We start from the raw sequence: 27,793 nt of genomic DNA, 5'->3' as shown, positions 1-27,793 counted from the left end.
GTATAAAATATCTTATTGATTCATCTTGCTTCATGTAAGCCCCTAAGCTGTACCAAGGCCCTGTGCTGGATTCACAGATAATACATGGTCTTGAGCCCCAAGAGTATGTCTCTGTGTGCGTGTGTGTGTGTGTGTGTTGAGGGGTAGGGTGTGGGAGCAAAAGGTACTAAAGGACCATAATTAGTACAAGGTAAAGTGAGATAAGTGTGGGAGAGTTCCAAGCTGTGACGGTACCGCATAGTGGTTAAAACTTTTTCTCTGGAGTCAGATAGACTTGGCTTACAGCCCCAGTTCTGCCGCTTGCTCTCAGTGTGATCCGTGTAAGTGATTGAACCTCCGTAAGCCTCTGTTTATCCATCTGTCAGAACGGACTAATAATAGTACTTACTTCACAGGGTTGTTGAAAACAATAAATAAGACAAAGTATACAAAGTGCTCGGCACATATTAAGCACTCAATAAATGTCAACTAAAAAGATAAATTTTTAGCTCTCAGTGAATGTGACGATTATCATTCCAGTCCATAGTCCCTTACTGGAAAATCCACAAAGCTGTGACAACTTGACTTCTTTTTTTAAAAACAAATTTGGTGGCAAAATATAATCCAAAGCGCGGCTATTCGTCCGATGTATTATGAATATTCATAAGCGTACCCAAATTATTATGAATATTCATAAACTTTGCTGCAGAAATATGTTTGGTGACTGGATGCTGCCCCAGGCCCCGCTAGGAGTGTTACTCTAAATTCTGAAACACATGTGGCCCCAAGGCTTCCCGGATCCGAATATAAGCCTGTATTCTCTCTGATGAGAAAAGGGAAAGGTTTTTTTAGACGGCTTGTTTTTTTTTAGTCCATAGTATTATTTTTCATAAATCTCAGGAAAGTCCTGAAGAATCCTCCTAGGATTTAAACTCACAGCCCCTTGCTTCCTGTATATTCAAGGACTTGTGGGAAAAAAAAATACTGAGGTTGGAGTCAGGAGGTCTGATTTTCTTCCCTTTACCAAGCTCCTCTATGTCTGTTTCATTATCCCTATGGCAACGCCTAGCAACACTGCCTGGCCCTTCATAAATGTACTCTAAAACGAGGTAGTTTTTCACTCGCAAGTTCTGATTCCTTCCTTCCTCTTGATCCTGTTGCAGGCAGCGGACAATGGCAGCCTGCCCTCCGTGGGTGAGGGTGCGGAGAGAAATCAGAGCCTTTCGCACACGAAGGGCCCTAAGCGAGTCAACTCATCTCGCCAGCACCTCCCTACAGGGGAGCTGGATCCCCAGTCCTACCCCATGGGCACATCTGAGGGCCGCTCTTCTTAAGAGGAAATATGGTCCTCCCTTCCTCCCCTTTCAACACTTGAAAATAAAATATTTCACGGAATTGGGCCCTCAACTGCACCGAGGCGTCCCGACACGCCTCAGAACCTCCCCAGCAAAGCCCAGGACCAACGCAGGCCCAGAATCCTCGCGCAGCCCGCTAGTTCCTCCCCCGCCCGCCGTGGAGGACCGTGGGTGGACGCTCTTGCAAAGCGCCTCTCGCTGGTCGGGGCGGGGGTGGGCGGAGCCAGCGCGGCCCGGGCTGTGGAAGCGGAGGGTGGGGACACTCTGGCCCGGCTCTCGGTGGTGCGGGAGCGGGAGGGAGCAGCGGCCGCTCTGGTCGGCGGACGTGCTGCGGAGCAGTCCCGGAAGCGAAGCAGCGATGGCGGAGAGTCCGACTGAGGAGGCGGCGACGGCGACGGCGGGCGCCGGGGCGGCGGGCCCCGGGGCGAGCGGCGTCGCTGGTGTTGTTGGCGTTAGCGGCAGCGGCGGCGGGTTCGGGCCGCCTTTCCTGCCGGATGTGTGGGCGGCGGCGGCGGCGGCGGGCGGGGCCGGGGGGCCTGGGAGCGGCCTGGCTCCGCTGCCCGGGCTCCCGCCCTCGGCCGCTGCCCACGGGGCCGCGCTGCTTAGCCACTGGGACCCCACACTCAGCTCCGACTGGGACGGCGAGCGGACCGCGCCGCAGTGTCTACTCCGGATCAAGCGGTGAGCCGGGGTTTTCCTCCCCCAGCCTGGAGCTCCGGGGCTCGACCTTCCCCGCCCCCCACCCTTTCCCACCGCGACCCCCCCGCTGCCGCCGCGCTCCCCTCGTAGCTGCCCAGCTCCCCGGCCCACGTCTTGCCAGCCCCGAGAGTCCGGATGCAAGTCCCGTCTCCCCCCCCCCCCCAGCCCCGCAAGCACCAAACCCCTGCTCGCGTGCCCGGGGCCGACCCCGCCCCTCGGCCACCTCCCGAGAGCCCTCCGTCTCCGTTCCGGACACCCTCCCCCATACCTGCCGCCCGAAACCCGACCCTTTCGCGCTTCACTAACACCCCCTCCTGCCCTCCGCGCCGCCCGTCTCCCCACTTCCCCACCCCAACCTTGCTAGATGCTGCACGAGGCCGCACCCTTCGATCCCCCCTGCCGTCTCCTCCCCAGCCCCGTTTGTAACACATAAACAGCTTGCTTTGCCGGCCTCAAACTCGAGGCCAACCTTCTTTTTCTTTCGCTTCTCCTCAATCCCTCTCCACATGGTCGTCTCCCCGAGTCTAGATCGCTCCCCTCACATACCCGCAATCTTCCCTTGAACCACTTTTCTAGAACCCCCAAGCTGTCCACTCTCACACCTGTTCCAGGAACTCAGGCTTCTTCCCCGCGTCTCACTCTGGTTTGTAATATCCCAACTCAAGACTCTTTCCTGTAATTTTTCTCTGGGCCATCTGGTTTACTTTTCTGAAGCGAGTATACCCAATTCAAATAGAGGAACATAGGCCCAAGTTCTTTCTGTGCTTATTTCTTGGGTGACTGATCTTAGATCATATCATTTATTAAATAATATGTCTGCAAAAATGCTTAGCATAGTACCTGTGGGATGGGAAAGGGGTAATGTTTTTTAGCTGCCAGTTATCCTGAAACCTGTTTCCTGGTGACCAGACTCCTCTCGCCATGCCCCCATCACAGTCATCCTCCTCTAGGTAACCTCCTTGCCAAGTTCCAAGTCCCTTCAGGTGTCTCTGCCTACCTCTCAAGGTTGTAATAAAAATTAAGCAGCACGTTCTGTGTAAAGTACCAGGCCCAGTGCCTGACACAGAACGCCAACTCCATCAGGGTTGCCACCTCCAACTTGAGAAAAACTCAGCTCTCCTTCTCAACTCTTGTGCTCCCTCAGCCATTTCAGTCTTCCAATCCTGACATGCCTTTGAGTTCTGCCAGCACTTCTTTGCTCTGCTCTGCCACTTATTTGCACTTTTTTATGTCCCTATGTATCCTGCCAGGTCCCTAGACTTTTCCCACCTAGAATGTTCCTTCTTTAGACTCTTGTCCACAACTGATCCCTTCTTGTTTATGAGATAGCACGTAGAAATCCTCTCATCTTCTGCAGTAGTCACTACGTGTCATCTGCCAGGTGTGAGATTCTGGGCAGTTTCAGAGGGTCCCCTCCACACTCTGAAGAGATCTCCACCCTATTAGTCTCCTGGGTGAGGAGACCGTTCTGATGCCCTGCCAGCTCACTGGCCTCTTATAATCCCCTTGCCAACAACGGTCTACTGTGTGGTTTATGGAACTGGTTTTTTAGCGGAGTTGACTCTGCCATCCCAGTTACTGAAACATCTTCATTTAGCATTCAGCCGTAGTACCTGGGAATCTCGGAGGTGGGGAGTGAATGAATTGCCATGTGGGAGGAAGTGAGAGTGAATGGGATGTGGCTTTTCCGGGGTGACATCTGATGCCATTGGGATCTCTGATTCCCCCCCCTTCCCTCCCCTCCCCCTGAGGAAACAATGCCTCTTTGATAATAATTTGCTCTCTGCTTGCCTGACAAGTACTCAGCTGAGATTTCTCAGCCAACAAGACAGTGCAAACATTTATGGTACCAAGCACCACTTTCTCGAACCCTGGCCTCATTGAGGTGATGACAACTGTTCTGCTCAAGGGATTCCCCTTTTTTCTCCTCTCCCTCACTCCCTCCCCCACCCCCTCTTGGTGTTATACAGGGATATCATGTCCATTTATAAGGAGCCTCCTCCAGGAATGTTCGTTGTACCTGATACTGTTGACATGACTAAGGTATGTAACTTGGTGGGGGTCGGGGGTTATCGGGAAATTGGGCCCATAAACTTGAAAGAGCGTAAAAGAGATTATCCAGCTCACATCCCTGGTTACGTAGATGAAGAAATCAAGACCCCGAGAGAGTAATTGGCTTGCCCAAGGTCACACAGTGAGATGGAGCAGAGTCTTGAACAGGTGTCTATTATTAGGGTGCCAGTAGGTCCTGGTTGCCTTGGAAAATCCCAGTTTACACCTATCGTCCCAGCTTAACTATTGGTATGGCACTTTTTCACTCTCAGATATGCTCCAGTTTGGATCTTAAGTTATACGGTCACCCTGTTCATTTTACTACCCAGCTCTTCCCCATCCTGCCTCTCTTGACCTTTTAAGATGCTATAAATCAGATGCAGAGAAGGTTGGAGATGGGGCAAGCTTGAGTGAACAGTGTTGTAGTTAAAGGGCCTTGTGTAGGCTCCTCTCTGTGCTGCCTGGTTTAGAATATCCCTTCCACCCCAAAGATCGTTCCTCTCTTGTCATCCACACACAAGAGCTTCAATTCCCTGCACAGATACTTTCTCTGTTATTGAGCGCTGTATGCTCAGAAGTGAATTTTCGCTTAAACTGCTGTTGGGAAGAAATCAGATTTTCTAAATCTAGTGTTGTTTAAATGAAAACTCATAGTTTCAGATTTCTTACAATAAAAATTTAGACTTTGTATCATTGGCACGTCTGTTTTGTTTTGAGTAGGTTTCCCTTTAAATTGACTTTTTCTTTTTTGTGGTTGCAAATGTTTTTCCTGGGACATCTTGTCCTCAGTCAAGTATCAGTGTTAATATGCTAGTCCCTGGGGCCCCAGAACTGATGTCATGTCGATACCATTTGAGCTGGCTCTTCCAAGTGACTGACGGCTAAAAGATCATCCAGAGCGCCACCGGGCAAGGGAGGGACTGCAGACTGAGGCCTTGGTCTGCAGGCCATTTGCTTTTGCTGTTTAAATTCTGAGCAGACTTAAGTGCCCAGGAGCCTTTGTAGAAGAAATCTAACTGAGTCAGTTCAGGTTTTCCTCCCTTCGGGAAGGGAAATCTTGTTTAATAATCATGGCTGGAGGGGGGCCGGCCCCACGGCTGAGTGGTTAAGTTCATGCGATCCGTTGTGGCGGCCCAGGGTTTCACGGGTTCGAATCCTGGGCGCGGACATGACACCACTCATCAGGCCCTGCTGAGGCGGCGTCCCACATGCCACAACTAAAAGGACCCACAACTAAAAATACACAACTATGTACCTGAGAGCTTTGGGGAGAAAAAGGAAAAATAAAATCTTTAAAAGAAAAAAAAAATCATGGGCTGGAGGAAGAGAATTTAATGTTCTGTTGTAAGTGCTGCTGATTTTTTTTTTTGAAACCTACAGTATTGGGGAAAGTTCTAGGTGTGGTCTAATGGCTCCAGGTGGACCCTGAGTCTTCCCCATTTTTCTTTATATCTTTGACACAGCCAGATGCTGCCTGAGCCTCACCCTCCACAGTAGGTTTGATGCTCTGCGGAGGAGGCAGACACCCCAGGCCTCCGTCACCACCCTCAGCTCTGCACTGTTACTGGCACTGGTGCTGTGGCCTCCACTCCCTTTGCTCTTTTCCATTCATCTTCCCTCCTCTTTGTGCCACATAAATGGAGGGTGGAGTTGCATCATACGCATGTTTAACTAGGCAAAGCCAAACGTGTGTACTCAGTAAAAATATGTATTATTTTCTTAAAATTAAGCATGCTAGGGTAATATTTTACAGATGCGTATTATATTTTGCACATTGGTGTTCTATTCCTGTGTTATATGTAACACCAATCAGGAAAGCCTGAACAAAAACTGTACGTTAAGGGAGTTTTAAGGGACACTCAAGGGTGATTTTGACTAGATTCAGTTTTTCACGTTGGGCTCTGACTTCAGAATGTAACCCCTGAGTAAGTTGCCACTACACTGTAGTGGGATTTCATAAAATTCCAAACATATTTGTTAGTCTGAGTGAGCACAGGCTGTTCCTTCTGCATGGTGAGGACATGGAATATGGATACCAGATGAGGGTCCTGCTTCTGGCGTGGGTAGCAAGTGGAAGCCAGGAGGGGTTGGGATGGGACATCACCTCACGATTTTGAGATGGGGTTTTATTTTGCAGATTCATGCATTGATCACAGGCCCATTTGACACTCCTTATGAAGGGGGTTTCTTCCTGTTCGTGTTTCGGTGTCCGCCCGACTATCCCATCCACCCACCTCGGGTCAAACTGATGACAACGGGCAATAACACAGTGAGGTTTAACCCCAACTTCTACCGCAATGGGAAAGTCTGCTTGAGTATTCTAGGGTAAGAGGAGACTTCTAAGTGGCCAAGTTGGTTGTTAGCAAATAATTACTCCAGGCCAGCCTTTATCAACCAGGGTTCCTCATCTGAACCACAGAACACAGAAAATGATTGGAGTGACTGTTTCCTTAATTCTCCCTGGGATGGTGCATGACTAGTATCATTTTAGATGCAAAACAGAAGTTAACTCATGACATGCAATGGATGCTTTAGTGAAGTGGTTCCCCTGAGCAACAGCAGCAACACCTGGAAACTTGTAGCCGTGCAGATTCTGAGGCCCCACCCTAGACTTCCTGTATCAGAAACTCTCAAGAGGGGGCCCCGCGATCTGTGTCTTACAAGCCTCCAGGTGATTCTGGTGCACACTCCAGTTTGAGAACCACTCCCTTAGGGCATCAAGGCTTAATTCTCTTCCAAACAGGTTGAGAAAGGCTGCATATCTGTGCTATTCAAGATTGTGGGTGTCTGTCTTCTGAGTCTCTCAATGAGTGGCTTTGGAGGCGGTGGTGGTGATAATGATGATTATGATATTTTAACAACTGAATGAAAAATGTCTGAGTTTGGAAATCACATCAGCTATGAAACACAAGTTTAAAGTATATTTTGTTTCTGGTCTGGGTTCTACCAAGATTTCACTTCATGTAGTTATCATCCATTCCCTTTTAATTGCCTTAGGAGTTAAAAATTCAGAATGGAAATGTCTTCTAGCATTTTCTGGATTGGTCTTTTTAGTGTGGTCTGAATTTCCCTAGGGCAGAGAACAAATGCAGGTTGAAGTTGAGAAAGTTGCCCAAACTGATGACATTGTTTGCTTTCTTCCTGTCCGGTACATTTCCAGGTTTATGTAGGGAAAAGGCAGCTGAAACAAACTGGAGACATGATTCTTTTTTTCTAATCTCTCAGATCCAGGAATGTGTTCTGTGATTATGGCATTGAGGGAGTCTTTTAAAGGAGGTTGTCCTTAAAGAAGTTGATTGTCTCATTAGTGTATATAATTGTCTGTGCTGGTAGGATACTGCTATATATAACCCACAGTGGTGAGGAGATTTAGTTGTTCCTGTATGAAATTTGCTCATGAAAGTGTTTTTGTATTAGGTTCTCCTTCATTAGACTAATATAAAGCTATTTTGAGCAAACATCAGCTCACAGTAGACACAGGGGAAGTAAGGTGGTGGGGTAAAAGTGGCAAAAGAGTGTTGGGTGGAAAAGGAGAAGCTACCTTGAAATTGAAAATTTGCCACGAAGAGTCACAGTAGAAGATTCCCATGCGTTCTCAGTTGACTATATTCACTTTATCAGCTTCATTCCTTTCCTCCCTACCTAGAAAAAAATTCTGGGCTGATTTACTGACAAAGAAAATTTAACAAAAGTTCACCCTGGTGACTTCAATCCCCGACTTTGTGAAGCTTTAGAGCGCACAGGGTCTGGAGTTCCTGGGGGCGCAAAGCTGAGAGGAGAGCAGGCTCTGATGGAGGTACTGTTCAGCCTCACTCACCTGGGCTTTCCTCAAGTCCAGCAGGGGAAGGGAGGTGGCCAGTTAACTTCAACAAGCCGGTCCTGGCTCAAGGTGTGGTCAGCTTTCAGCTCAGGTGCCATCTTTTCAATTAAGTGAGCTAAGAATACATTGTCGTTAATGTCCAGGTTGCCCTCCTTCTCCCAATACTTGGTCAGGTTTGTGAAAGAGCGGAGCAATTGTGCTGTGTTCAAGATGTTTTCCATGTATCATTTTTAGACACCCCCCCTCCCCCAAATCTAGAAATGCCCCTTATTCGTTTCCTGCCTGTTGGCAGAGTTCTCTAGTCTTCAGAGAGTTTGACATGCCTTGGGGGTTTGATACAGAACTGGATCCCTGATCATCAACCTCACCACATGACCTCTAACCAGATGGCTTCGGTCCCCTCTGTGCTCAACTTCTCTCTCCTCACTAACTCCATTACCACCTATAAATAAATAAGTAAGCTCTTTGAGATGCACAGAGGTTAACATTTAGACTGCCCTTGGAGCTGTTTTCTCACCCTGTTCTTTTCATTTTGGTGAACAGAACTTTCCCTGGCTACTGTTTCTTTCCTAGCCCAAAGAAAATCCCTTCAAAGTTACCTTGCTTACTTTACTCTCTTTGCTTTTGTCCCACTTGATAAGAGGATTAGGCAGTTGACTGATTTCTGGTGAATGAGGGTGAGACAGAGGCTGGGAAAATCCAGAGTATTAATAGTGAAAGAGAAATGTTGAGTCACTCGTGATGGTGCTGCTGGGTCCCAGAGTACTTGTGCGCTGGTCTTTCTGTGAGGGCCTTTCCCATCTCTCTCGGCCTCATCCTCTTCCCTGCCCTCTGGTGTGTTTTGCAGTACATGGACTGGCCCTGCCTGGAGCCCAGCCCAGAGCATCTCTTCCGTGCTCATCTCCATCCAGTCCCTGATGACTGAGAATCCCTATCACAATGAGCCTGGCTTCGAGCAGGTAAGGCCAGATGGGCCAAGCTCTGGGATGTGCAAATTGGGTTTTAAGAGATCTGGGAGGTCTGCTTAAGGGACTTTTTTCCTTGACCTGGCTCAGCCCCGTGTATTAAATTTGTCACTGTGGGAGAAAAAAGGAGCTGGCATGTGTGCTCCTTAATAATGAATTTTTTTCCTTGTAAGTTACAGTAACACTGTCAAGTTAAATCCATTTTACTTGGATTAATCTACCATGTGGAAGTCAGTGGAGTCATTTGGAAATTAATTCTGAGCCTACTTTGGGTTCTTCTATTTGCCTCCATTCTCCAGTATCACTTTAAGGTGTTCCTTAGTGACTACTGCTGAGCCAGACATTCTTCTGGAGTTATGAAGTTACTGTTACCTGCAGGGCCAAAAGAGCTAGTGATTAGCTAAGACAAGAATATTTTAGTCAACACTGCCAAAGAGAAGGCAGAAGAAACTCACATTTTCCAAGAGTATGCTATATGCCAGACGCTGTGAAGTTTTTATATATAATTTCTCACTTAATCCTGATACTAACTCTGTGAGATAAATATTATCCCCGTTTTTAAATGAGGTAATAGTGGTTTATACAGGTTAATTAACCTTCACAAGGACACACAGATGAGGTAGGACCCAGGATTTGCCCTGGAGCCCAGAGTTCTTCCCTTTTTCCCCAGTGACTTCCAGGATTACTCAAGAGCACAGGAAAAGAGTTCCAGTGATATTCCCAAAAGATGAGGATTCAGTCTAGGTGATAAAAACAGTGTAATTCATTTGAAACTGTAAGATAACACTAACGTTGATGATTCTTTTATGAACTTGAACAAAGGAAAATGCCATTTAAGAATGAACAAAAAGGGGCCGGCCCTGTGGCTGAGTGGTGAAGTTTGTGTGCTCTGCTTCGGTGGTCCAGGGTTTCGCCAGTTTGGATCCTGGGCATGGACCTAGCACCACTCATCAAGCCATGCTGAGGCAGCCTCCTACAAGCCACAACTAGAAGGACCCACAACTAAAATGTATAACTGTGTACTGGGGAACTTTGTGGAGAAAGAAAAATAAAAAATAAATCTTTAGAAAAAGAATGAACAAAAATTATTCCCTAAACCATCCTTTCCAAACAAATGGTGTATTTGATTTCAGGAGTGAGTAGAAATGGAATTGGACCCATTGGCTAAGCAAGGAGCTGATTTTTAGGTCTTTCCTTGTTTGGAAATTCAAGAAATGTGACTTTTATTCCTAATAGTCCCAAATGTTCTTAGTTCGCAGCACCCTCTCGTCTTGGTAGGTTTTTCACAATTCCCCAGGCAGAAAGAAATGCCACACTGTTCCATTTGTTAAGTAGTTAGGCCAAACAACTTTCTTCTTTTTTAAATAACCGTGATAACTTCATGATAGGATGTGTACAGCTGTTGAGCACCACACAACTTTTTAAAATCTTGGAATCAGATTGGACTCACTTCTGTTCCCCATTGTTTTCATAAGCTACTTGCTATTTATGAAAGTAGTGACTGAAAATCCAGCTTCATAAAGATAATGTGTCATCAAAAAGAATATAATGCAGTTTTGTTTTGTTTTGTTTTTTGAGGAAGATTAGCCCTGAGCTAACTGCTGCCAATCCTCCTCTTTTTGCTGAGGAAGACTGGCCCTGAGCTAACATCCGTGCCCATCTTCCTCTACTTTATATGTGGGACGCCTACCACAGCATGGCTTTTACCAAGCGGTGCCATGTCCGCACCCGGGATCTGAACTGGCAAACCTTGGGCCGCTGAGAAGCGGAACGTGCGCACTTATCCGCTGTGCCACCGGGCGGCCGCTGCAATGCAGTTTAACATTAAAGCTGAACCACTTACCTGCAGCTCGGAGCTCTTGTGTGTGACGGCTGTTGAATACTTAGACAGTTTAAAATATCCCACAGCACCCCTGTGACTTCACTGTGGTGCATTTTGAGAACCATGGTGCTAGGCTGAAGATACGTATCTTTCCTGTTCATCATCCGTTTTTATCAGAGGCCAAGGGTCTGGTTGACTGGGGTTGGTGGTAGGAGGAGCGCTGAAGAGCAAAGGGAGAGTTAAAGGATGAGAGACTATATTCCCTTTTGTTCACACCTGCACATTCATATTAGCTTTCTAGACCAAAGTTGGAGTTTTTCTTTTGAAAATTTCAAGTTCTGCTTCTGATACATTTATAATAGTTGATTCAGTGATAGAGGGACCCTACAGATATGTAAAGGAGTTAACCAGGAAGCATCCTGATATCTATGGGTTTTTTTTTTTTCTGAGGAAGATTAGCCTTGAGATAACATCCACTGCCAGTCTGCGTCTTTTTGCTAAGGAAGACTGGCCCTGAGCTAACATCCGTGCCCATCTTCCTCTACTTTATACGTGGGACACCTATCACAGCCTGGCTTGCCAAGCGGTGCCATGTCTGCACCCGGGATCCGAACTGGTGAACCCCGGGCCGCCAAAGTGGAATGTGTGCATTTAACTGCTGCGCCACTGGGCCAGCCCCTATAGGTTTTCTAGACTGAGACTTCTGATGTCTTTTATACTTTTTGTCCCACCATCATGCTTCTATTTGGTTGTTTCCCATTTAATCCTTATCTGAGAGGCCTTTTAGTTTAGACTTAGGAAAATTTGATGGATCTACTTCGCTCTTTATAGGTCGAATGACCCATAACAGAGGATGGGTATTGGTATGAATGAGGGGAGGTGAATGGTCTCAAAAATAAAGGCTTAGTTGCTCTTCGTACATCTGTGGTACAGTAGGAAAGGTATCCTTTCATTTCATTAGCTTGGGTCACATACCTGATACTAATCCTGAAGTTTCTTCCCATTAGCTTTTCTCTTTGTCTAAATTTTGTACTTGGACACTGTGGTGTCTGTCACGTTACAGGAAAGACATCCAGGAGACAGCAAAAATTACAATGAATGTATTCGGCATGAGACCATCAGAGTGGCTGTCTGTGACATGATGGAAGGAAAGTGTCCCTGCCCTGAACCCTTACGGTATGTGTCAAGACAGCCCACTTGGTACTTGGTATTCCTTTGGAGATTTAGCTCCTTCGTACCTTTGAGAACCTTTGGGGCAAAGTCCAGTGTTGGGCACCAGAGGGAGATAGAGAAGGAGGAAAGGTGCAGTTCCTGCTTTCAAGAGCAAGTGGCTGAGGGTTACCCAAGAGGAAGTTCAGAGCTGCTCTGTTCCTGGAGAGCGCCAGGCCTGATGGGAAAGACCTAGTGGCTGCCTCAGGGAACACCCAGTTTGATGAGGACCAGGACATGGTAAAGACATTTAACTGATCTACAGCCAAATGAGGTGTAGAGCTCTTCATGATAAACCCATTTCTTAGCATTCAGGTTTATTTCTAAGTGTTAAAAGAAGATGATCAAAGAGTTAATGAAACAAACTTTCTAGAATTTCAAGTAAGGTTTGGGATTAGGGGTGGCCTATGGGAAAATAAATGAGATTGAGCAAGTCATGAGTTGAAGTTGGGATTTGAATGATTGGTATTAACAGTCTTTCTCATTTTATAATCCCTAAAGTATAAGGGAAGTCAACTGTGGGCAGTCAGCTGTTATTTTTCCATAGAAAGATTTTTGTAGGAAACCAAATCTGAGCTTGGGAACTCTAGCTGTTTAGTTTGGCCTTAAGGTTAGATGGTGAAGAGGTCACTGCTTCCCCACCTTCTTCCTAACTTAAGCTTCTCTGCTTGTTTTCCAGAGGGGTGATGGAGAAGTCCTTCCTGGAGTATTATGACTTCTATGAGGTGGCCTGCAAAGATCGCCTGCACCTTCAAGGCCAGACTATGCAGGTAATGCAGCCCCTGCTGCTGACTGCAGAGGCCTTACGGCAGACCATGTAAAATCCCCCGTAATGTGACATCTGCATCTGTCCTAGAATTCAGAGCCAGAAGGAACCCGGTTCATTTGAGTAGCTGAGGCCCAGAGAGGAGACTGACTTGCCTAAAGTCACGTGGAGTCGGTTCTGAATTCCTGCATAAAGTAGATACTCATGAGTGGAATCGGAATCACCCTGCTTTTATCCTGAAACTCCCTCCCTTCTTGTTCAGTAGTCTTTTTCCAACCAAGCACATTCAGCTCTCTCAGAATCTTGGGACTATAAGAGTCATCTATTAGAATTTCATCCCTAGCACAGAGGGGCGCTAAGAGGAAGAGGGCTTAGGGAAACCTTGGGTATGCAGTGCTACATGTTGAAAGATTTCTATTACAAGGATGGTAACCACTTGTTCATTCTGTGCCTCTACTGGGGAAATATGCTTCCACTTCCAATAGAAATGCAGAATTTAGGCTTGTTTTAAAGAAGAGGTTCTTATTAAACCAAATTGTAAATCAGCTCACATATAAATGAGCTGGTTAGTAAGAAGGTGAGAAACTTTCCTGTCCCGAAGGACCGGTCCTTGTGTCTTTTGGATCATTTACAGGTGGTCTTGCTTAGAAACGTGGAGACTTGGATGAGTGACTAAGACCTGTTAAGGTTTTCTCCAGCTCCTCTTGGGCTGTTTCCTCCACCCACCCAACAACATCAGCAGTAGGAGTAAATGTCTTGTTTCCTCTGGTGCTGCTTAGAAATGGTAGTTTCCCTATCCTTCCTTCAAGGCCTTCCCACCCACCTGCCACATTGAAACTCAAAGGGCAAGGCCGGCTCAGGATTAACTTGTTTCCTGCCCCTTTTCTGAGAGTATGTTGAAGAGGATGCACACTGTAGTGTGTTCCCCATCAGGACTTCTCATTGCTGGTATCCAGCAGCATTTTCAATATTCAGTCTGTGAAGGAAAAATAACTTTGATGAGGCAAGGAAAGGGAGGAGCAGCATCTGGGGAGAAGGAGAGTGGGTGGAAATGGAGCCAGTGATGAAAGGAGGAAGATTTGGAAGATTGACAGCTCCAGAGTAAGTGTGGAGTTCAGCCTTTGGGGAGTGTAACCTTCGGAAGTGAAAAATGAAGGCTGTAGTGGAAGGAGTTTATGTGGGAGAAGCAGACAGAATGTGAGAGGAAAAATCATGTACCTTTCTGTGACTGCCAAGGAAAGAGGTCTCCACTTGTTTGAACACTGGCAATGCTACTTTGCTGCCGCAGTCCCTATATAGCATTTTAAATTCCTTTTTTTATATCCTCCACCCCATCCTTAGTTATTTTTGAGACTTTGACAGCCCCTTTCTACATAATGTTTGGAGATGTTTGATCTAATGACAAGGACTAGGATTGAGGTTAGGTGGCCCTGGAGTGATGCCCAGAAACCTGGACAAGAATGTGGTGACGGTCCCTGGGGTGCTTATCTGGAAGTCAGAACTCCTGAGTTCTAGACCTACCTACAACCTTAGAAAAGCAAATTACACTTTTTGAGTATAGGAAATAAAGAATAATTTTTCCCTTGTATGGTTTTTATGAGGTTAATTGAAAACATAGGCACACGTAATGATTACATTCCTGCTTTTTAATTTCTTTTCCCTATCTATCTTGCTTTTACTGTGGCCCCTTCTGCATATTGGCTTGCTTTTGAGGAATGCAAACACATTTTAATGTCAGCCCAAGTCGGACTTCTCTGGGGTGGTAAACATGCCATGATATTCCTAAACAAAGATTATGTTGTCTGCTGTTTGGAGCTATCTGTGCTGTGCCCTCCTCTATTCCCGTGACTCAGAAGTTGAGCATGTGTTTCACATGGGTCCAAAGCCGCTGTCTCTAGGGTGAGCCACCCAGACTTGAATCTTCCATCCCGCTTGTCTCCTTTCCCCCACAGGATCCTTTTGGAGAGAAGCGGGGCCACTTTGACTACCAGTCCCTCTTGATGCGCCTGGGACTGATTCGTCAGAAAGTGCTGGAGAGGCTCCATAATGAGAACGCCGAAATGGACTCTGATAGCAGCTCTTCTGGGACAGAGACAGACCTGCATGGGAGCCTGAGGGTTTAGACCCTGCTCCCTTCTCCCCTCCCCCCACTCGAGAGTCCCAGCAAAGTCCCTTCCCCCCACCCCAGGGATGGAGAGGCACTGTGTATCTCCCTCCAGACGTGACATCATCCTGCAAGATGGCAAGAACCAAGCAAGTTTGGATCCCAGAGTGTGGGAGTGGGGAGGCTGTTCCGGATCTGACCTCCTTGGCTCTCGAACATTTGGGGCTATGTTCATCCCATATCAGGGGCCAAGGTACCTGTGCAGGAGCACCTAGGGCGAGGGTCTCTGGCAAAAACAAAACAACGAACACACCTCTCCACGTGGCCAGCCCCTTAGGGATAGGTGGGAGGCAGAAACTGCAATTCCAAGAGGGAGTGTGCCCAAATGATTTATGGGGATACCTGGAAGGGAGCTTGGGGTGGGGGGCCGTCTGTGACACTTAAGCAGTCTGGGTGGTCGTCTGTCTGTCTGTCTGCAGTCTTGAAGCAGGGCTTCCCAATGCCCTTTTCCTCCCTGCCTCTCTTCCTCCATTATTTCCCACAGGCCAGCATAATTTTGTTTTTCCTAATTTATAGTCACTGTTCTAGACAGACCAAAGAGAAGGAACAGTGGTGGAGTCTAGGCTGCTGATCAGTAAGCTTTACCTAGCACCTGAGCACCTTTCTCCCCTGCCCCCCGTTTCCTCACCCCTTCCTAGGTTTAAGACAGAAAGTAAATGTGACTGGGACTGAACTGAGGTCTTGGTAAAGCCTGCACAGGCACCGTAAGAAGCTGAAAATGCCGTTTGTTCCCACAATCACTGATTTGAAAAGTTCCCAACACAGGCAGCTGCTGTGTGTATGGGATTAGAGCCACTACATAGAATAGTCTCTTACAGATTTTCATAAATACTAGTCACAATGAGGGTATTTCTCCTGGGGGTGGGGTGCGGGGGAAGACTGATGCTACTCCCATTGTATTTTCTTTGGCTCTCCTCGTGTATTTTCACCCCAGCCTGTAGCCCCCCCCCCCCCCCCACTTTATTGCCCAGGGACTTGTGGGGAGCAAGGGTAGCCAATGGCAGAGGGGATTGGGGCTGGGACTCTGGAGACCCCTCCCCCCCTCCCCTCCCCCTCCCTCCCAGCTGCTCTTTGTCACTGGCTCTGATGGGTGTTTGCCTGGCTGTGTCGCTTCTCTGTATTTAGCTGCAGTGATCCTTTGGCTGGTTGGCTCAGAAAAATGTGCTTTAGGTGCCCTGTGATACTGGGCATCAAGGGAATCCATCCTTCCCCTTTCTGATGTGTTCTCCCGTACTTTCCAGATTTCTTACTGTTATGGTTCCCAGTGGGGTATTGGCGATCCACATGACGCAGGGCCTCAGTCAGTATCCAGCCACGCGTCAGGGAGAGGATAACTTGTACCTGCTCTGCCCGCTGCTTTGCAGGCCTCTGCCTTGTGGATCGTGGGACTTCCTTGAGGGGGTTGGGCACAAAGGAGAATGTCCTACTTGGGAGGGCAGGAAGCAAAGAAACTGGACAGGAAGTGGGCTTGGGAAGCGGAAGTTTATCTTGAATACCTGAAGGCTGGGTCTCTAAACAAGGAGACCCAGAAAGGAACCCTGCTTCCAATTTTCCTCTTCCATTCCCGGAGCTAGTACAGGGCTTAGAAGAATGCCCTTGGTCTGTTGGTCCAGTGTTGTCCGTCATCCATTTAAGTGTTCCCACTTTCAAGTGACAATCCTCTCCTTGGCCCTGCCATGGGCAGAGCATGTCTGGCATACCGGCCTGACTTTTACGCCCTAATCTTGAGTTGAGGAAATATATGCACAGGAGTCAAAGAGATATGTCTTTATATCTGACTGTACATAAATGAAGTTTTTTTTTTTTTCTTTTTGGTGCAATAAAGTTTGTTTTGGCAGAAGGAGGAAGCGCCTGTGGGTGTGGGAGGGTTTGTGAAAAGGAAGAATGGGATCATCTGACAATCACACCTCTCACCTAGGCCTAAAACTGTCAGGGAGAAAGTGTTCAGTGAATTGTGTAGAAGCTGAAAACTTGGGTTACATGATGTAGGTGGAAGCAGGACTAATGGTGACAAGAGTTTCCCACCAACCAGAAATAGGGTCCATTATTTTTGAGGCTGTAGCTCTGGCAGTCAGGGAGAGGAATGCCATCTTAGCGTCAGTTGCTTCCAAAGAAATGCCTATTAAGAAACTGGGAAGTGAGTATGTCCCACAAGGACAGGCAAAGGTAGAGATGGGCTTAGACCACATATCCCCTGCTAAGGGGTGGATTGTTAGTGTGGATAATCCAAGCCATTGGGTTTTCAGTTTTCTGATACTAAACCTGCCCTTCTTAAGAATTGAGCATTCAAACTATGAAGAGTGGGCTCCCAGCTCATCACCGCCTTCCCTACTTGCTGTTGAAGGCTCCTGCGTTTTAGTGCACAGGTTTTTCTTGGCTAACCCTGTGTTTTGGAAGAAATTACACCAAGTATCCTGCCAGCTTGTGCCATGCAAAGCCATGATACAGAAAAACATGGACTCTGGGGTTAGTGGACCTCCACTCCAGCTTTGGCTCTGCTTGAGTTGGTGGCCCCTGGTAAATTAATTCGATTCCTCACCTGCAAAGTTAAAGATACGTACTTAACTTTTAAGGTTGCTATGAGGATTAAATGAGGCGTATATAGAACTGGGCATAGGGTAGGTGTTCAGTAAATGATTCTCTTTCCCAGTAAGGCTAGAGGGACGTGATCAGTATAGGAGGGAAAGCTAGTAGGGAATTTGAGCAATAGAATACCACATCCACTATTGGTTGATTCCCCTCGAATTCCACTGTTTTCTTCTCTAACCAGCATTTAACACTGACCTCTATTTCCTTCACACTCAGCCGAGTCTGCCATAACCTGGAACCTCTACAGAGGAAGCTGGAAGAGACTGAAAGAGTGAATGTTACTTACTGGTCTGTTAGGGTCTTGTTGAGATAAGGAACATTTCATAAGGAAAAGGTTTGAATTAACAGAGGCTGTAATTTATGTCTCAGGGCTACAACGAGACTAGAATGTCTAGCCAGGAGACAGACGGCCTTCATTCAACCCCAGCTCTACCAGAAACTTGTAGATGGCCTGTGCAAGTCATTTTATACGTGCTCACTATTATCTGTTACTCAGGTTATCCTTACTGGATAAATGAGGTTTTCTCCAATAAAGATGCAATGTGAAGGCACTTTAAAAAATAAAATAATGGGTAAAGAATATTGAGGGAAGAAAAAACTTGGAAGATTTTTTCTTTCTTTTTTTTTTTAAACAAAGTTGTCCAGGTTTTATTCACCAACAGCTCCTCCCTCTTCTCCCTGTCTGCCGTGTGCCCCCTCCCGTGCTCCCAGAGTCAGGGGAGGGCTTCTCTGGCCTCCTCAGCGGTGATCTCCTGGGAGTAGAGGTCAGTGAAGAGAGCGGGCAGCCAGTAGTGGGCCTCGCCTGGGGCCTGCAGGTCCAGCCAGGCCAGCCCTTCTTTCAGCAGGTGTTCCTGGAGGGGAAGGGAGGAAGAGTCGTTTGAGAAAGGGGAGTTTCCACAGGTGGGATAGAAACAATCCCCAAAGCTATTTTGGCTTCACTGGGGTTTTCAGACTAAATCCACGAGTGCCTTCACACATTTACAAAACCAAACTGGAGTGATCTCTTTGGCCTTGACCTTTGCCTGAGGTGTAAAAAATGGCACCAAGTCACTTAACCTGTGCTGCTGAGAAAGAGGGTAAAGACAAGTAGAGTGATGTGGAAGGAATGTAGGGCTACAGAAATATTTGCTATATGGCCTTGAACAAATCACTGACTCCTGTTCCCTAAAGCAAAATGGAGATCACTATCTATCAGTTAACTTACTAGGTAACAGGCAGATGTGGGTAAACCTTTCTGGAGAAGAAAATGTAAGAGCCATATTAGTATTAGAATGGACTCAGTTTTTACAGCTGGAAATAGGCTCAAGATGGGTTGGTTCTGCCCAGTATCATTAAGCAGATGTTGGTGATCCCCACTTTCAGATGGAATTAAGTCTACAGTTAACTGCCTGGATAAGGAAGGTATTGAAAGCCAGGGCTGCCACATTTTCATGCTACTCCCTCTTCACATCAGTCTTAGTATCATGAAATTTGTATATATAAAACTATATAATATGCAATATAATAGCATATAATTTTAGCTGTGTAATTATCATAAGTAGTTAATAGTTCCCTTCACTCTGCACTAACAGTCTTACTTCCAGTACAAACTATATTAACCATCTGACCTAGCTCTAGAGGTCAGGAAGAGGGAGCAGGTGTTGGTGACTCCCCAGTAGCAGCGGCAGCCTGATTCTACACACACGCCAGGGTTTGAAGCCTGCCTTTGTGAGTTCTACCTCTCAGTGCCGTCTTCACAGAACTGCTGCGGGTCACTTCTAGTGTGGCAGCAGCAGCCTTTAAGGCAAGAGGCCAGCAGAGTGAGGCTTAAGCTCCTACCTGTGTGGTACCTATCGACTCACCCACTCCCATCTGGGGCCTGTCTTTCTGGGCCATCCTGCAAGTCACATACCAGCACTTGCCGTGCTCGCTCCGTCTCCCACTTAAGACTGGCTTTGACATCACTGACAGTCACGTAGCCGTTTTTCTGAAGCAAGGAAGAATGGGGAGTAAGTTAACAGTGTGCTTTCCCTTGGAACCCAGGGACAAGTGATTTAACCAGACAGAAGGAAGAACTCCCCTTGGGTGAAGCCTAAGTGAGCACAGAACAAGAACGTTTTAGAGGTCCCAGGAGAGAACAAGTGATTTTCAGGGTGACAGAGAGAGGTTGAGGGGTTCGGTCTTAAAAAGTAGTGTCCTTGGCACTGAAATATTAATTCAGACTTTCTCACAGAACTTGAGTATGACAAGAGAAGATTCAGAATGATTAACTGGTAGGAAGGAATGGTGATAATCATAAACTGTTCATAATCTAAAATATTTACATATTCGGCCTTTGCCCTGCCTCACCCTACCCATTCCCCGATCGAGAAGAGCCCCTCCCTTATTTAGTTTTGTTCTACATTATAGAATTAAGAAAACTGAGTATGTCTTCCCTAAATACATGATAAGAATTTGGGGGAAGATGGTATATGTTTAAGGCACGCTGAGGAACAGGGGCATGGCAAACAAGATTAAACATTTGTTTTGAAGAATCCATAAAGTAGTTTTAAGAAGACATCAAAGAATTTGTCTACCCAAGGAAATATAGTTAGTTGTCTGCATGTCTGTCTACTCCACTAGACTGTAAGCTCCTTGAGAGCAGGAACTATATGGTTCCCATCGTTCTATGCCCCACAGCCTAGCCCAGGGCTCTGCACCACAGCTGCTCAATAAATGTCTGCTAAATAAGCACAGGTCTGGATAATGCATCCATTAGACAGTTTCAGCAAGACCTGAAGGATGGGGAGGAGATCAGAGCTGCTTCAGAATCCCCTCCCAGACACCCTTACGTGCATGTGCAGGCACCCACGAGCACACACGTGCCCCCACACACACTCTCTTGGCACACCAGTACAGTACCTCCGCCAGCTGCAGCACCACAGTGTGATCCATATTGAGCTCTGCTGGAACAGACTGAATGAGGTAAGTGCCACCCACAGGGATGATACCGAAGCCAGTGCCAAGTGCCTTTAGTTTCTTGATGGCCCTGATCAGGTCGTCTCTGAGGTGAGGAAGAGCTGCTTAAAGATCCTTGGCAGACCAGACCTAGCAACAATGCAGTTTCAGCTCTGCCCTGGGCAGGATACCCTGAGAGAAAACTTAAAAGGCTGCACAATATTTAACTATGTCAGTAAAAAGGCAGGGTTAAAGGGCACCAAATGGTGCTTGGACATTCAAGGGAGATGGTGTAGGAGCCAGGCTCTCCACTCAGCAACCCATTCCAACACCAGACACAGGTCAAAATATGCCCAAAGGAGCCTCTCAGGCAATGTGCTTGAATGAGCTGAACATAAGAGACAATAGGGAGTAGTGTGAACTATGGCAAAATAGAGAATGCTTACCCATTTTAAAGGGGGCAACCCAGCGATTATTGCCATGTGGAAATACAGCCCCAATAAGGCCAGGTTTTCCGGTTTCTTGACAACTAACTCAAATTAGGGAAAAAGAAAACCCACAAAACAACGTGTGGACCACATCTTCAGCCCACATACTGACAAGGCTTTTTCACCTTTTCTCAAATTGGAATCACACATAGAGGCTGGTGAACCGAGTCAATTTATACCCCATCTTCTGACCCCTAACGCCTTCCCTAGCCTTTCTCAGAGCCTGCTCTAGTCTCCTTGACCTCAAATCATCTCAAGAGTGCACACAACCCTAAGTATGTTAAAAAACTACATATGTATACATGAAAAAAACGCTTAGAAGGAAATATGCCAAAATGTTTAACAGTTGCAATCTCCCAGCTGAGAAATAATGGGTGGTTTTTGGTTTTTTAATCTCTCTCTGTATTTTCAGTTTTCTAAAATAAAAACATTTTTTTCTGATCATAAAGAGGAATAAAAATGATTCCTAACCTAGATATACGAGCGATAGGGAGAAAACATTTCCATCTGATTTTTAAAGAGCTTTCTATACTCCAAGGGGCTAGAAGGCAAGACTTACTGGCTGACGTCCTGGGCAAATTTGCCCCTTCCTTTCAACACCTGCTGATGGAGCTCCTCCAGAGTTATGAGACCTATTGGAGAGCGGGCACAGAAGGCAGATGCAGGATTACCTCTGTGACTAAAACAAACAAAAACAGCAGCAGCAGCAGCTTTGAAAAACCATAAATGCTCTCTTGACATCAAGGCTGTGTCTATTCACAGCCAGTGATTTCCAACTGCTTTTAAGTTTTCTTTCTTTGTTACCCGACTTCAACACAGACCATTCCATGTGCTTATTAAGATGACTCCGCTGGATAACCATTTTTAAGGTAAGATTTTTGGGAGCACAGAGACTCATCAGAGAGTCGCCACACCTTGGAGAGGCAGCGCAGGCCTGCAGTTACTAATGAGCAAATCATAACCCAGGGACATCATGCGTCAGGGAGAAAGGCCTACATCCTACCTCCCTACTATTTTCTGTAATGACCAGGGGCTAGGTCTTTGGAGAATAGAGACAATCATTCAGGAAATTCCATTTCCCCTTGGCGACAGAGACCTGCCATGGATTCAACTGCATGAAGCAGCTAAGATGCTTCTCAAGACCAAACAGCTTCTCGAGCCCTTACTGGTCTGCAGACTGCAGGATGGGAAAGATCATCTTTCAACGTTTTCTCCCTCTCAGAGAAGGCCAAAGTCCAAGCCACAGGACCTAGCCTCTCTCACCTCCATTCCGGTGCTTCAGAGCCAGGCACACTTCAATAATCTGGACGCCCAGCTCATAATAGAAGTCTCCCACGCCGAGCATCTCAGACCAAAATCCCTTTCCCGCTAAAAGACAGGAAAACAAAAGCTGGGTTATTCATTAGTTCCACCTTTTCTTTCAAAGCCAGATGAAACACTATCTGATGGGAAGCCTTCCCTGCCTGGCCTTAGACCCTTCTGCTCCACTGACTACTCACGTTCCTCAACACGATCGGACTCTCGGTGGCTCCCGTTAAAGAACGGGCTCAGACAGTTCTTTTTTTTTTTTTAACCATGCAACAGTATCTTTTATTGTGTATGGCTTTTTAAAATTATTTCTCAATCTCTCCATACACAGGCAAAAATAAGGGTACCATTTAACATACTGGAATTTGCAAACTTGATCACTGACTAGATAAGTGAAAATTATCCCTAAAACATGCTTAACCAGGAGGCCAATTCATCTGCCAACCTCCAAGCACATGGAGATGAACATGATAGACAGACTGGCCCCCATCTGAACCTTCATTCACCACCATTCGGTAACCGTTCTTCAGGCCCAGATCAGCAGCACATTTCTTGCCAACAATCATTAAATGTCCAAGAAGACTTTCATCATCATCTTCTGCTACAGAAATCTGGGATATATGTTTTTTGGGTATCACCAGAAAATGTGTTGGCACTTGAGGGGAAATGTCATGGAAAGCAAGGCACTGGTCATCCTCAAAAATGATTTTGGCTGGGATTTCCTTGTGAATGATCTTCCCGAAGATCGTGTCCCCACCAGGCCGAGTGGCCTGAGCCTTAGTGATCTCATCTGCCATCTCAGCCTCCCTCCCTCGCAGCCGCCTGGGGAGAAGCTCAGGAAGAGGGAGGGTGAGACAGTTCTAAAGGGTGAGCAGTCTAAAAGGCATTTCTATTTGGCTGCTACTTCTGGCCCAAGATTCTATAAAAAATGAGTTTTCCTTTCTCAAAGCATACAGTGAAATGTAATGGGATACATGGTCTACACGAGGCTAAGAGAAAGACTATGCAGACCTGGCATTCAAAAATCCACTGAAGGGGCTGGCCCCATGGCCGAGTGGTTAAGTTCTCATGCTCCGCTGCGGTGGCCCAGAGTTTTGTCAGTTCAAATCCTGGGCGCGGACATGGCACCGCTCATCAAACCATGCTGAGGCGGCATCCTACACGCCACAGCTAGTAGGACCCACAACTAAAAATACACAACTATGTACTGGGGGGCTTTAGGGAGAAAAACGAAAAATAAAATCTCAAAAAAAAAAAACCACTGAAGACAATATTTTCTTGAGTGACAAATCCAAGTTACAGAGTAGTAATTATAGCATAATCCCATATAAGTAAAAAAAAGTTTATAAATATGACAAAGGTGTCTAGAAAGATATATTTTAAACTGTTAACAGTACTTGATCTCTGCAATTAAGGAACAGGGTCAGGAACTTCTACTTTCTCTTGTTTTTTCTCCTTTGTTGATTGACTACATGATCACATACAACTTTTATTAAAACTCAGTATTTTTTAATAAAGAGAAAAAATAACCATAACAAAATTCCACAGTAGATCGTTCAAGGGAAGATCATGTACACTGACTCCTCAGCCTGCAGTGCAGCCTCTCCATCTTTCCCATCAAACTGCACAGCCATCCTGCTAGGTACTCCCGAAAGACTGCATCCCCTGGATCTCCCTGTAGGCCCTTCTAGAGGATACCCCAACAGTAGTGATGACAACGAGGTGAGCTTCTGTCCCTTAGGAACCCAAGGAGACACTGGACCCCTAGAGACAACTCCTTACAGGCCAGAGGATCCACCCCGATGGTGGCACACATGTCCTGGAACTGCACCCGGAACTCAGGGTTCTTCCGGATTTCCTGCTTGTGCTTGCTGGCAAATTCCTCCAGGTTGGTTTTGAACATGTCCAACTGCTTTGACATCTGCAGGATGCACAAGAGGGAGATTAGGGGCAGCCCAGCCAGGTGATAATCAGATGCCAAAAATAGGTCCCTTGCTCAGTGGCAGGGCAAAGGCTGAAATAACCCGTCTCCTTCAGGCCTAACATCATGCTGTTCACTGTTCCCTTTCTTGCTATCCTTGCCTCTCCTTCACAGTAGTGTCAGCAGAAATGAGATGCTGTCATGTTTCCTCAATTCTAAAACACACTTTTTCACATCTTCTTGTTCTAAAGTCAGGAAGCATCTAACGATGTGCACGTCTAATGTGGTACTTCTTTTCTTTTTCCCAGAAAAACTGTTATTAAATTTAAGGTGCACCTAATAATCCATTTTGTCTTAAAAATGAGGGAATGCAGGATTCACCCAGTGGGAAATCTTCAGCCACTGACAGAAAGGAAGCCTGGCATGAATTAGGTGTGCAGTGTTCTTTCATCTCTGACTCATGGACCTCCTTGGGCATCAACTCCAGATAAGGAATCCCTGAGGGAGGGGTGTGGGTCTACCGGACTACATTCCAAAACTAAGCACAAATGGTGTGGGGATTTTCCTACATCCTATCACCCCTTCTCTTTCCCTAACTAACGAAGCCTATCTTCTACCCCAAGAGTAACCACTCCTGGGCCAGCATCTCCTCATTTGCTACATATTAGAAACTTATGAATTATTATAATCACCATTTCTAATTGATTTGCGCATGTCATCTCCCCTGTGAGTGGGAGCTTTTGAAGAGCAGAGCCTGGGTCTACTCTCTCTCCTCAGTTCAAGGGCCCACTTCCCTGCTTCACCGCCTCCTCTTCTTCACGAGGCACCGTAACTGAGTAAACTCAGGGCACGGACAGAAAAGGGAAGCGCTAAGAAGGAACCCGTGCAGGAGCCGCAACCCCATCACTCACACACATTTCTGGTCTGCACCTAGATATGATGGTGGTGGCAGAGGGTGCCACAGGTTAGGCAATATTTTCATGTTATTCTTAGGCATTTAAAATAAAAACCCCAGAAGACCGAAATCAAACAGCTCTACCACTTACTAAGCATATAACCTCGGATAAATTACTCAACACTTCAGTATCCTCAATTCTAAACTGGGAAGAATAGAGTTCCTTCCTGACAGAACTGGGAGGAGAAATGAAAAACATAGTGTATGCAGGGGCCGGCCTGTGGCCGAGGGGTCGAGTTTGTGCTCTGCTTCAGCAGCCCAGGGTTTCATCCGATCAGATCCTGGGCGGGGACCTAGCACTGCTCGCAAAGCATTCTGGGGCAGCGTCCCACACAGCAGAACCAGAAGGACCACAGAAGAACTAGAATATACAACTGTGTACTGCGGGGCTTTGGGGCAAAGAAAAAAAGGAGATAGTATATGTAATGAAAATGGGGGCCAGCCCAGTGGCACAGCAGTTAAGTTCACACATTCTGCTTTGGTAGCCCAGGGTGCCCCGCTTTGGACCTACACACTGCTTGTCAAGCCATGCTGTGGCAGGTGTCCCACATATAAAGCAGAGGGCATGCATGCATGTATATATGCACATATAAAGAAGATGGGCACACGTGTTAGCTTGGATCCAGTCTTCTTCAGCAAAAAGAGGATTGGCGGCAGATGTTAGCTGAGGGAGGGAGGGAGGAAGGAAGGAAGGAAGAAAGAAAAAAAATGGGCACGTGCCTGGGACGATATAAGCAAGTAATCACTCAAACATGTTTGTTACCATTGTTATTAGCAAGTCCCCTAAAAGATCTCAGCAGCCCATAAATCGAGGTTTGCCAAAATACTCTATTTTTAGTTCAATCCAAACAATCTAGTTTATATCAAAGGTGCCCTGTCCAGCCTTGTCAGGTCTCCCTTCCTGCCTGGAGCCCTCCAACCGACTCACCTGGGCCAGCTGGTCCTCAGCCAAGACAGTCCCTCGCTCCTTATATTTGGCCTGTCAGACAAAGAGACCGACATGAGTTGAGAGAGTGGGCGCTGGAGGCTCCCACTTGCACTGCCTCAGCAGAAGTATGAAAAGAGGAGGGTCTCTCTTAAATGGTTTTTCTTAGGGAGAGGGATGAGGAAGTCGAATAGACGACTCGTCTGTAGTTAAATTTGGGGAAGCAGGGGAAAGGGCTGGTGGATCTGGGGATGCTGACATTCCAATCCACCGGAAGCTAGAGAAACTCAGTTTCCAGGGACGCGAGAAGCCCGTGTCAGATTCTGTCGGGAGGCGATGAGAGGCTACAGAGCTCTGCTCCGAGAGACGTCGCTCTGGCGGGTCAGGGGCGGCCGTGGGTCTTCCTTCTTGCCCTCACCTCGGCAAGCTTCTTCTTGGCGATGGCGCCGGCTCCCACCCCGCGGCGGTGCATCCCCGCCCAGGGCCCGCGGGCCGCCCCGCTGCCGGGACCCCAGCTCCCCGCGTCCGGAGATCCGCCGCCGGCTCCCCAATGCGGAAGCGCGGGCCGCGCGTCATCTCCGCGCGCCGGAAGTTATGCGTCCACTTCCTTCCGCGGGGCCGAAAGTCTCCCTCCGCCAGGGGCCCGGCGGCCCCGCCTTCCGCGGGTGGCCCAGCTCCGCGAAGCTTGGCGGCGGGGAGGGCGGGCGGCCGGGATGCCGAGAGCCTGTCGGCTTTGTGCGGCCTCATGCTCCGCACCGTCGTGGACGCCTCGGACCCTCCCTCCCTCCCTCGACGGCCCCTCCACCGCCATCGTCTGGAGGCCAACAGTGCTCATTAGCTGCCTACTAAGTGTCAGGTCCTGAGTTGAGCACCAAGGATTCCGTATTGAGCATAAAACAGAATCCATTCCACGCTGTTGGAGCTTCCCTTTTGGAATCACGCGCAGAAATTCTGACTGGGAAAGGCCTTACGGTTAATAACTTGGACTCTGGAGTTAGATTGCCTGGCTCCATAGTTCACTTCCACTGCATATGGTCTGGTAACTTCAGGCAAATTCCTTAATCTCTTGTGTCCCACCTTCTACAGTTGTGAAAGAGTAGTACTAACGCATGAAGTCATTGTGAGGATTAAGTAAGAAAATAGATAACAAAGCATTTAGTACAATGCCTGGCACATAAATAAATATCAGCTGTGATTGTTATTCGTCAGGTTTGGGGTGGAATCGGTCATCTGTTTGTTTAAGAAGCTCCATAGGTGATTTTGATAACGTACTGAGTCTAACAAACAAGGAGCTAATGGAGGATTCTTAAGTCAGCGAGGAATAAGGTCAATTTTTTTTTTCTTTTTCTCCCCAAAGCCCCCCGGTACATAGTTGTATATTCTTCATTGTGGGTCCTTCTAGTTGTGGCATGTGGGACGCCGCCTCAGCGTGGTTTGATGAGCAGTGCCATGTCCGCGCCCAGGATTCGAACCGACGAAACACTGGGCCGCCTGCGGCGGAGCGCGCGAACTTAACCACTCGGCCACGGGGCCAGCCCCTCAAATTTTTGTTTTAAAAAATTAGTGGCAACCTAGACTTAATTAAGTCGGTTATAGCCGTCCAAACTAGAAATGCGGGCCAGAACTAAGACAGTGGCAGTAAGGATAGAGAGAATGGGACAGAGTCAGGACATATTAAGAAGGTGGAATGGGAAAACTAAGATCAGGGCAGAGTGAGTGGGAAAAGTCAGCAGGATGCTCAGTTTCCTGGCTTGGGCAACAGGGTGGTGCCATTGGGGGTGGGAGGAGACCAAGGATGAAGTTGGGCAAATACTTATGAGTAGTTTCTGAATATATTGGACTTGAAGTCTGTGAGGCATC

At 47.1% G+C, this 27,793-nt stretch overlaps 2 protein-coding genes across 2 annotated transcripts; one reads left to right on the top strand and one right to left on the bottom strand.

The window, feature by feature from the left end:
• Nucleotides 1-1,596: 1,596 nt before the first annotated feature.
• UBE2Z (ubiquitin conjugating enzyme E2 Z) lies at nt 1,597-16,639 on the top strand. Its single transcript, XM_046674938.1, has 7 exons — nt 1,597-2,015; nt 4,004-4,076; nt 6,223-6,410; nt 8,753-8,864; nt 11,756-11,868; nt 12,581-12,671; nt 14,620-16,639. Exons 1-7 carry the CDS (start codon nt 1,693-1,695, stop codon nt 14,788-14,790), a joined length of 1,071 nt encoding a protein of 356 aa, XP_046530894.1. The 5' UTR covers nt 1,597-1,692; the 3' UTR covers nt 14,791-16,639.
• Nucleotides 15,613-26,497, bottom strand: SNF8 (SNF8 subunit of ESCRT-II). The gene is made up of 8 exons (XM_046674939.1): nt 26,352-26,497; nt 25,937-25,987; nt 23,915-24,053; nt 22,088-22,192; nt 21,384-21,456; nt 20,301-20,442; nt 19,312-19,386; nt 15,613-18,271 (listed from the first exon to the last, which is right to left on the bottom strand). Exons 1-8 carry the CDS (start codon nt 26,403-26,405, stop codon nt 18,134-18,136), a joined length of 777 nt encoding a protein of 258 aa, XP_046530895.1. The 5' UTR covers nt 26,406-26,497; the 3' UTR covers nt 15,613-18,133.
• Nucleotides 26,498-27,793: the final 1,296 nt, after the last annotated feature.

Source organism: Equus quagga, chromosome 11 (genome assembly GCF_021613505.1).
Source record: "Equus quagga isolate Etosha38 chromosome 11, UCLA_HA_Equagga_1.0, whole genome shotgun sequence".
Classification (NCBI taxonomy): Eukaryota; Metazoa; Chordata; class Mammalia; order Perissodactyla; family Equidae; genus Equus; species Equus quagga.
This window is presented reverse-complemented; position numbering and strand designations above follow the sequence as displayed.